Source organism: Parasteatoda tepidariorum, chromosome 6 (assembly GCF_982258835.1).
Source record: "Parasteatoda tepidariorum strain Cologne lab strain chromosome 6, Ptep-v5.0, whole genome shotgun sequence".
NCBI classification, from domain to species: Eukaryota; Metazoa; Arthropoda; class Arachnida; order Araneae; family Theridiidae; genus Parasteatoda; species Parasteatoda tepidariorum.
This window is the reverse complement of record NC_141760.1, coordinates 25,167,973-25,179,650: the sequence shown is the minus strand read 5'-3', so window position 1 is coordinate 25,179,650 and position 11,678 is coordinate 25,167,973. Positions and strand designations below refer to the sequence as shown.

Below are 11,678 nucleotides of genomic sequence, written 5' to 3'. Positions count from 1 at the left end.
TTTGATACTATATACTAAAAACATAAATGATAAATTAATTAAGAATTGAAATTACTGTTTCTGCTTTCAAATTTAAAATTATTGAAAAATGCTTCAGAAAAAATAACTTTCATAATTTTTTCCTCACAATTGTTTTAAACTAAGTTAAAAAAGATTTGCTCTGAACTTTAATGATTTAAATTCCTTTCAATTATTGTATACATTTTAATATATATCTTATAATATATATATATATATATATATATATATATATATATATATATATATATATATATATATATATATATATATATATATATATATATATATATATATATATATATATATATATATATATATATATATATATATATATATATATATATATATATATATATATATATATATATATATATATAATCTATATATTATCTATATATTATCTATATAATATATATATATACTAGCGGACCCGACAGACGATGTCCTGTACACACGTCATTAATTGGAAAATTTCAAATTTTTTTGAATAAGCTGTAACAATCTGGATCGTTTTGATGCAAATTTTTATTAAAAAGTTATCATATTAACGTCATTTTATATATCTTATCACAATTCGACCAATCGATAGCGTGTGAGTATGTGTATACTATCAGTGAAGTTAAATGTAGAGGTTGTTTTAAATCAAAACTTAAGCTTATTTTAATTAAAGGTAAAAAAAAAGGAAAATTTAAACTATTTTATAACAGATATATTTTTTCAATTAAAAAAAACTTAAGTTATCGTAATGCCATTAGATGTACAATATTTTTGGTTAATCATTCAGGAGCAAACACAAACAAATTCGAGGGTTTTCCAACTCTGGAACACGCAACATATAATTGACTGTGAGAAAAGCACGGGTTTTCTAAATCTAAGCCACAAATTGTCATTGTTTGACCTTGTGACTTATTAATAGTAATAGCAGAAGCTAAGCGGATTGGAAATTGCAAACGTTTGAATGGTATAGGCGAATCTGAAGGAATCATTGGGATCCGCGGTAGAAGTACAACTTCACCTTGAAATTTTCCACTTAAAATAGTGGCTTCCAAAATGTTACCCATGATTTTTTTTATGACCAGTCGCGTGCCATTACACAATTTCGGAGCATTCAAATTTCTAAGCAAAATTATAGGTGAACCAATCTTCAATCGCAAATTATGGGGTGGCATTCCAGGTAAATCCAGTGAATTTAAAAACTCGGCAGGATAGTTGACAACTTCATCAGGATCAACAACAGTGTCAATCGATTTGAATGTAATTTCACTACCAGGCAATGATTGTTGTACTTTAAAATTGATTGCGTCAACATCTAAATTTTTTGCGGCTAAAATAGCTCGCTCACGTAGCCATGCATGATTAGTATAATTATGTGACAAATCTGGAAAGATGCTATTTATTAACTCCTCTTTGGTAGGCACCATGTTGCAAAAATTCTGTGGGAGTCGAATATATTGTGTATCTTCATACAATTGAATTTTACCATTGCCAATGTCTAACAGTTGTTCGGAGAATCTTGACGCTAATGGATCATTTTGAAGTTGAACACGCATATTAAGAGTAAGGCATAATTTACTGACACTTCGCCACAGATAAGATTCTTTCAAACATGCGTTTATTTCGTCCGCATATGTCGCACGTGGAATGACGGGTAATATTTGTCTGAAATCACCTGACAGCAGCAGTAGAGCACCACCAAAAAGCCGAGTATTATCTTTGATATCTTTTAGGGACCTGTCGAGAGCTTCAAGCGAATGCTTGCGGGCCATTGTACATTCATCCCAGATAATAATTTTACATTTTCTCAAAACTTCAGCCATGCCTGAATGCTTCTTTATGTTACACATTGCTTCGGGATTGGTATGAATATTCAAAGGTAATTTAAGTGCTGACTGCGCTGTCCGTCCACCATCAAGTAAGGTTGCTGCAATGCCTGATGAAGCAATTGCCAATGCAATATGATTTTGAGATCGAATGCGTGCAAGTATCAGTGAGATGAGGAATGTTTTACCAGTGCCACCTGGTGCGTCCAGAAAAAAAATCCACCTTGTTGTGCTGCAATTGACACGTTAATTTGATCATATATATTTCGTTGCTCAGCAGTAAGCAATCGTTCATTGTTAGCAACAAAAGTAGCCAGAGAAGTCATATGGAACTGGTGTTCACGTTGAACGTCGCTGTTGATGATATCTGCTGCTTGGCGGATTGGCGCTGGCATGCCAAAATTTATGAGCGGCATGTTCGAAATAAGAATACAAATATCCTCAATCCTTATTAATGCCTCGTTATATATTTCTGCGGAGAATTCCATACTGAGATTTTGATTAGTAATTCTAATCCGATGCAAAATATCCTCACTCATTGAGTCTTTATATTTATTCCACAGAGCAGATGCTTCAGACGGAAAACACGTTGTCAATATTATTGAAAATAATTGACGAATTTGCTGTGGAGATGAGCTCAGTGCTGCATCTGCAGGTGTGAGGTCCCAATGGTTATCATCCTCCAATAAATGTAACTCACGACACGCATCAAAGAAAGTGCCGTATAAAGTACCGTTGACTTTTCGCAAGTATTGGAAGGATGTCGGTCCAGGAACGTTAACCAATAACAAACGCAGAAAAAAGCATTCGCGTTGCTTAGGATGAACTGTATATAATCGTCCTAAAGTATTTGTCATAACTATGTCGGCAAATCCTGGGACTGGAGTGCCTCGTTTCCGTGGTTCCCAACTTTTTGATTGTTTATTCCATGTAAAAAATTTAGGAACATCAGTATATATTAATGTCTTTGCAAATTCACCAACAATATCTTGTCGATTACAAAGGTACAAAAATTCAGTAAGAGTTGTTTTCTGTGCTGTTAAAGCTTGTTGTAGTGCATTCTGTTCTGTGAAATAAACACGCTGTCCATTTTCAAGATGCACAGCCAAATGTACAACAGCAGGATCCCTTTCATGTATAGGAAATGTAAAAATTCGCCAAATAGCTTCATTACTACTTATGTATCGTCCCATTTGATAATGTGTTATTTCGTCATTCTTATTTACATTTTGAACAGCAAATATAACTTTATCACTGCCCTTATGAACGTACTTACAAATGTACTTGATAGACTTCACCGAACTGCATAACTCAACGTTTATGTGTGCTTTATAGGTTTTGCACAGCAATGGTGAGTATGGAACCACCCAGCGATTATCGATGTCAACTCTTACACCGTTTGATAGACGCAATTTATATGATTGACCGCCATTGTCTACATCTCTACGACGGTAAGATGGATAACCATCGATATTGGTGATAGTGTCAGTTTGACATGGTTTAGGAAAACGTTTCGTACATTTTCCATTATCCATACATGGTGACGTCATGTTGAGAGAACCACATGGACCATGGATCATATTAGTAGTCACAATGTCAAACAATTCTTGATCAACATTCGGATTTGGAATTTCCGCTGAAATAATTTTGTCAATTTCTTCTGGGCGTACTTTGTCCACCAACCAAATCAAAATATGCGTATGTGGTAAACCTCGTTTTTGCCATTCAACAGAATAAAGCCAACATTGTGTTTCACCAAATACCGAGTGATGTGTAATCAATTTCATCAAGGATTTCAATTTTTGTTTGAACACACGTGCAATGATATCATGGCGATGCATCGATGTTTGACCTGATAACAGCAAATTTTTAATTTCATCCCAGTTTGGATTACACGCAAATGTGATAAAAAGATCTGGTCGGCCGTATGCGCGTACGTAAGTCATGGCGTCTTGAATATATTCTTGCATATGACGCGGACTACCAACGTATGATGATGGAAGAATATATGCGGTACCGATGTTGTTGATATCATTCGTTGCATCTACATTACCGATTATGGCGTCACGCAAATGAATGTACTCTTCAGAACGAAGTTTCGCTAGATTAAAGTTTATATAACGCAATCTCTCACTTTCGATTTTTGCATACATATCAACAATGTACTGATGAAATAGCTGTCTGCATCGGAGAATGTTATTATCTTCATTTTCACGAATCATCAACCGGTATGCGTAGAAGTTCATCGCACTAACTTTCTTGATTAGTTCTTCACCTGTAAATAAAACTATTTATAAGATAAACAGAAATAATTGGTTAAAAAAAATTATAAAATAATCTATAAGTTGTGCCTGTTGTTGGATTCCTTTGTTTAATATTTAAATGATATCCATCTTCTCCTTCCCAAAATATCAACGGATATTGCAGTGCGTCGTAAGAACGATGATTGTCTTGAATTATTTGTATTGTATTATCTCTGCGTTGTATGCGAATATCTCGACGTTCACATGGGTTACCAGCCATAACAACTGCAACTTCATTAACAGTTGGAACATTATATGTGCCTGCGTGCTCTCCATAGGGCACTTTGTCTGCTTTAATAACAATGGCGTAGTTGTCGTTTTGCAGTCTGCTGGAAAGAGTCTTGAGCAATCGTATCAATTGGTTATGATTTTGCAAGAACGTTTCCAAATTGTCGACAATTTCTCGTTCCTCCATCTGCTCTATATGGTTGTATACGCATCGTGTATGACTTTGTTGCTCCTCATCGCCCATAAAGTAAATTTGTAAGAATTTTGGATCGACATTAGGCATTGGAAGCAATGAACCAATTTGGTGGTACACTTGACCTTGAATCTTAAATGTAGATTCAAAATTACGACCATCCTCATTATGAACAATTTTTGTTGCTCCAAATGATGTCATTTGAAAGCAAGAATTGAATTTGCGAATTTTCCGCAAAAACAATTTCGATTGAGATGCGGTTCCAGCTAATAATGTTTTCAAAGGTTCCGGTGGTGGATTTAACGGTGGAAGTGAAATTTTTCCAGATGCGCAACATAAACCAGGCGATTCACCTTTGTACTTTAAAACATGACAATATTGACACTCGTTGTACATGCTACCGATTAAGATTAGTGCATGTGACGAATAGTCTATTTCAGGGTCATATTCAAATGCAAGACGATTAAGTGATGCTCGTATCAATGCTCGATTATCTTGCATTCGCCGTTGGTCACGTTCTCTGTTTTCGTTGGTCGCTCGTTGGCGTGTCTCTCGTTGTTTTAATGCATTTGCACGAAGACGCTGATTGCGTTGCTCTGAATTTTCATTTTCAGAAGAAGATGCAACTTGATTTCTTAAATTCACATTATCCGTCAAGTGTTCTTCAACTGTTCTATTCAATCGATGATCATGGACCAATTGAGCGTTTCGAGTACGTCGACCAATATTTCTTGCTCTTCCACGAAGACGTGGCATTTCTTTGTAAAACAAATTACTGTAAAATAGTACATAAAAAATATGAGTAATTTATTGAAAATGATATTTTAATTAAGTAACAGGACTGAAAAGATTTATTGTACCAAATTTTAGATAAAAAATTTGTAATTTTATTTTTTTGCTTTTTTTTATTTACTGTTTCAAATAAGAAATTTTAAATAAAAACAATTGAAAAAGTTTTATATGAAATCAATTAGCTTCACAAATAAATTTATAGGTTACAGTGGTTGTTAACCAACGCACGTATAAATTCAATCTAAAATTATAAAAAATACTCACTTCAATTCCGCACTGAATCTACAAAATGTGTAGTTTTTTACATTTTTAAAATGCACTCTTCAAAATTCTACAAACACAATAATAACACGAAATTACAAATTCTATTCAACGACTCTTTTTCCTGCTCCCTATTAAATTATATGTCTATCAAAACAAACTAAAAAAATATTTATAGAAAAACAAACGTTTTATGACTTTTATTATTTTTATGCTAGTGAGAACCAAAACAATAGGGAAATGAGTGAGGGAAAACTGAATCCTACCACGTGATTTCCCGGCCAATAAAAATGTAGCGTTAAACATTTAAAGCTTTCTTGTTGGAAGTCGCATAAGAAGTAGAATTTTTTCCCACTCAATAAAAAATTAATTAAAAAAACATTGTGAATCTAATTGTGAATCTAAACCATTCTCGAATCCTTCTGAAGGTACACAGAAAATTTCATTTAAATCAGTCCAGCCGTTTAGGAGGAGTTCAGTGACATACACACGAACAGACGAAATATATATATAAAGATATATATTATCTTATAAAGATGTGTATTATCTTTAGATTATGTCGATTACAATAACTTAGCAGATTTGTAGTGTTTTTATTATATATCAATCAGAGAAAAAAATTCTGTTAAAATTACGGTATAATATGTTAATGACATGTCTAGCAAAAAAAATATTATTCTAGCTACTAAGACCAAGATTTACAGCATTTTAAATTGTTCATTTATTAAATTTTCTGTGCATATGGTAACGTGGTTTAGTGGAAATTCCAATTTTTAAAATTATAGCACTTTCTACCAAACGTTTAGTAAAAAATACAAAACAAAAAATAAACCAAACCAAATCAATGTTTGTATGGCACCCACAAAAGTATCATGATAAAACTACAAAATTTTACCACATTTACCAAATTTTATGACACAATTTTTTATTTGTAAATTTTACAAAGATCAAAAGCATTGCTAAAAATTATGGAGCTTTTTGGTTCTATAGAGCCAGAAACACAATAAATTTTGCCATATAGTGGTATTTTTACTTCTTACTTCTTCCTCAGTTCATTATAACAAAGTGATCGCAAGGTTATTTTGATATCGTTTTTTATTTGCTGATATTTTACGTAAAACTAAATCACATTTGAACATTAGAACTAAATTTGTATTGAAATCAAAAATTAATTTAAAATTCAAAACATCATCTAGTTAACACAATGGTCTAAAAAAACATATTACATCATAAAAAATATCAAGAATTTTGTCAGAAATACTTTACAGCCTTATAAAATTTTTTACCTCAGATACAGAGTCACTTTGATAGTTTCACGTGATTGTAGTTTAAGTGATATTATTTATCATTAAACAATTTGAAAATAAACTCTATTTTTATTTTTTTTAAAAACAGGAATAAGAAAAATTAACAATCAATAAGAAATCAATAAGTTTCTTTGTTTATTCATCAAGTCTTTTTTAATATCGAACAACTAGTACTATGTGTAGTTCATATTCTAATTTAATTATTTTATTTGTTTGTTTTAAGAGTTTCAAAAGTATCCAGCTTGCACAAACATTGATAGAACAACAGTACAACGAGATCAGGGATAACTTAAAAGAAGCAAAAAACTTTTGAAAGTCCTAGTTTTGTTTAATACTGTTTTTTTTTTTTTTAAGGTTTGTACTAACCAGTTGCAGGAATCGGAAATTATATTTGTTGAGTTTTTTAAGTTTTGTTAATATTTTAAATAAATAGTTCTTTTTTTATAAAAACTTTCTCTTTTACACAGCACTCGGTACAGTGTTTACATATGAGTAAAATCTTTTAACATTATTGGCGTTAAATATGACTATTATTCTAAATATTTTAAAAAATGTACAGAATTTGCTTAGTTATCTGAACTTGTTTCATAATTAAAAAAAAGGATTTTAGTCATATAATCCACTGATAATATAAAATTTCATTTTTAAGAAAATCGCTATTTTATTTTATATTCATTTTTTTAATTAAAAGTTCTTTTTATTGTGCTCGTTTGCTTGCTTCGCTATTATCTTTCAAACACAGTTTATATTTTGAGTTATTCAAATATCTGTAATAGTTCTTCTTCGTTTCACCGTTAAATGTTTATGCTTACCATTTTTGTTTTCTTTTTGAGTGTCTTCTTTCGGTAATTAAAAGATTTTTTTTTTTGCAAGCTCTATTTTAAAAATTATTTTTCAGAAACTTCTTCTTAATATAAGAGCAACCCAATTGAAGAAGGATTTTATTTTATTTTATTTTATGACCGCCGTTGAACAGTCGACCCAATTTTTGGGTTTACGACTACAAATGTTCAACGCCGTAGCCTTGTAATTTTGAACCAATCCAGAAGACAAGGAAACTTCTGTATCGGTACCCCCAGAGGTATTGATATTTGAAGAAGGATTAAAAAGAATTGCTTTTATATAAAAAAAATATGGTTAAATTTTCCAGTATATAGTAACATTTACTATGTTTCTGTCTCTATGGGAACGCCAAAAAGGACGGTAATTTTTAACGAAGTACTTTGTTGATGATTTTGGTAAAAGTAACAATAAAATATAGTTTTATAATATGAGAGGAAATTTGATAAATGAGGTAAAACTAGGTAATTTTATCATAATACTTGGGAGCATTGTATAAAAACCTTTTACTCTGTTGAATTTGCTTTTAAGTTTTGTATTTTTTATTAAGTGTCTGATAATGCAAACTATAATGTTTAACACCAGAATTTCCGGTTAATCATTACCATGCAAACTAAAATTACTTACTGAATGGTTTAAATACTTTTTTTTTCTTTCCCCCAAGCTCTGAGCATGTACCTAGGTTATGAAAAATCCTTAACCGTATAGCCCAGGACTTGGCCACTAGTCCAACTCCACTCCACCCTAGGAACCTGTCCAGTCAGCGGTATTAATTTTGAAAATATTCTACTTAAGTTGATATTTAAAAAAAAAAAAAAACTTTTTTTAACTGAAAGTGTGGAATTTAAGAAGAAATAAGACGAAGAGGAAAAAAATTATACATGTGAAATAGGAGATTATTAAAATTTTAATAAATAGTCATTATCTACTGAAAAGTTCATTACTGTTATTAATCTTTTGATTAAAGTATTGTTTATAATAAAATTTTTCTGCCAAATTTAATAAGCTCTTCTTATTTGCCAGAAATGTCTTTACGATACATTACGGTAATTTTATTGGAAAATTTTTTTGCCGAGTGGATATAGTTTTTAAATACGAAGCATCTTTAATATCTTTTTTTCCATTTAACTCCAAATTTATTACCACATTTTTTCTCTAGTTTTATTTATAACATGCGCTTCAGTCAGCAATTTTTTCCTTAAACAATGCTGATAAAAAAAAATATATTTTTGTTAGAGAGGAAACAAATTTGATGAAGCAAATAAATACATAGAACAGATTTTTTCCTTTCATTCATATTCACTTCAATTCTTCGTATAAACTGAGATCCAGCGACATTAGTTGGTTGTTTTATTATTATCTCCGTAATAAAGATTCTCCGCAAAAGATAAATGAAGAACAAACTAATGAATAAAAAACAAAGTGCATCGACGTCGAAAATAATAAATTGGATCAAGATCTCGTGGTTTATTTGATTAATGTAAATGTCGAAGAATATATATGAATGCAGCTTAAACAATCAAAAGAATAAATATCGTCTCAAGTGCTACGTTTTTTTCAAGCAATAAACTATAAAAAAGAGATCTATTTGAGTAACATGATCTTTAAGTATCTTAATTTAATAAATGCGAAAGATCAAGAATTACATCTTAATATCTATCTATCTATTTATTTATATTATTTTATTCACTTTTACAAGTGTTTTTTCTTCTATTTCTTTCAACAAAATCATGTATGGTACTGTCACAAATGCATTTTGTGTAATGTTACAATTACTCTATCATTTAAATCTTCTCTTTTATCTTTTTTAAAATATTTATTTACCCTTAATTTCATAATAGTTTGAGTTTATTCGGAGTTAAATTTACAAGTGATTTTTTTTATATGCATTAAGTGATTTTTTCTCAATTTAAACGTAAATCTATTGGATATATTTTGTCAAAAAAAAAAAAATTTGAATTTTCTTTCCGAAAAGAATCTTAACTTTCTACTCACCCCTCATTGCTGGTCAACGGTCATTGCACATCCTGTAGGGTGAGATACCCCTCTATTATACTTTCGCGGTTTACCGTTTTTCGGAAGTATTTAATGTATTTAATGACTCTGTTTTTCCCTAAATCGCAAACTGTTGGCGTTAACTCTTTTTTCATTTATTTAATTTTTTTGGGGAGGGGGGGGCGCTTACTTAGCTAATCTTAATCGTCCGCTTTTCAAGCTCTCTGCTCCTTGAATTTTAATTGAAATCGCTTGTCTGCTAATAATATTTCAATTCATCTCATCCATTACCTTATATAAAATATATTTAATTTGCAACAATATAAAATCTTTTAATATATTTCTTATTTGTACCAGTTATTATTCTTACTAAAGTCACAAAACTTATACAATTAATATTTTTTAATAATGTAAAGTTAATTGCATCAAAATATTTTAAATTTAATGTAAAACAATGGAAATTCAAAATATTTTCAAAAGTTTAACATCGAAAATACTATAGATAATATTGATTTTTATTAAAACTACCTAATGAGTATTTAGACAAAAAATAGAATATCATAAGTTTAAAGACAGAATTTTAATTATTATGTGATAATTGAAAATTAATATGTAAAACTAAAAAATCTAAAATTACTTTGAGAGTTTTAATAATAAACATTCGGCAGAATTTTAACATAAAGAGATTTATAGTAGAATAACCTTTTCTCACTTGAAAAATAATGCCTATCAATTTTAAAATCAAACTCTTAAAAACTGATTACCAATAACAATCACTCAATAATGCTTACTCATTTGATTTTTCTTATTAATATTAATTTTGTAATTTAAAAGCCGTATTGAACTTAAGCCATTAACGGGGCTGAACTTGTTTGGCATTCAACAGATTAGACCATATAACAATAGTTAGATATGCATTGCTATTGTCCCTATATCATTACATGGGTAATGATTAGAATGATTTATTTGTGTACAACCATAATCCCCAATGAGAGATAGCAATTTGTCAAAATCCTTCATTAGTCACTCGAATAATGAAGTGTATTGTTGCTCAATTGACGATTATAGACATATTATTTACTACATAAAGTGTATATTTACCTATATTATTTATTTCATTTTATTTTTATCTAAACATTTTCAACTTCATTATTTCAGACTCACATTTAACTTAAATTAGCATTTTGTTTTATATCTTATTATATACATTAAAAGAGTTTTTTTTCATTACATATTTTTTATACTTATCCATTTTTATAATTATTTAGAGTACTAATAGTGTATGAAATAATCTGAACCCAGCCCCATTACATTTAAAAAACAGTATATTATTTTACAAATAATCATGCAAATAAACATTTTGTGTGTCAAAACTCTCTGCATACATTGCAAGGGGAAATGTCTTCCAACTGTAGTTGAACAGCCGACCAGAGTTTGAGTTTACGACTACCAATGTTCAACTCCGTAACCTTGGAATTTTGAACCCAATCCAAAAGACAAGGCAACTCTTAGCTCAAATATTTAGGATCTTGGGATTTTAATATCTTGGAAATAAATAATTTGTTTTCGTAAAGGTCTTTTTTGTTGATTCAAACCTAAATTTACGTAACATGGAGAGGAAAACCACTAAAACATCCAATGTTCAGCCTGATAGCAAGGGGACTTTAACCCATGAGAATATTTTACGTCAGCACTGTGGTCGGTGCGAGATGGAGGTGGAATTCGTATCGACCAGCCATTGCTGGGATTCAAACCGTGGGTCTCTTCACTTTGTAGCTAGTGCTTTATATCCAGAGCCACCATAGCTCAGAATGGCTTTCAAGTTTTCAGATAATACTATTTGCATCAAATAAAACTTAAAACTAACCACATTTATCATGAAAAACATTTTAAGTAACAACTATCGTATATGTGTTGG

General features: G+C 30.4%; 2 protein-coding genes across 2 annotated transcripts; both read right to left on the bottom strand.

Moving 5' to 3' along the window:
* Positions 1–797: 797 nt before the first annotated feature.
* Positions 798–1,838, bottom strand: LOC147807698 (ATP-dependent DNA helicase PIF1-like). Its single transcript, XM_087166758.1, has one exon. The coding sequence runs from the start codon at positions 1,836–1,838 to the stop codon at positions 798–800; it is 1,041 nt and encodes a 346-aa protein (XP_087022884.1).
* Positions 1,839–2,005: 167 nt separating this feature from the next.
* On the bottom strand, positions 2,006–5,321 carry LOC122269300 (uncharacterized). Its single transcript, XM_087166757.1, has 2 exons — positions 4,193–5,321; positions 2,006–4,116 (listed from the first exon to the last, which is right to left on the bottom strand). Exons 1-2 carry the CDS (start codon positions 5,319–5,321, stop codon positions 2,006–2,008), a joined length of 3,240 nt encoding a protein of 1,079 aa, XP_087022883.1.
* Positions 5,322–11,678: the final 6,357 nt, after the last annotated feature.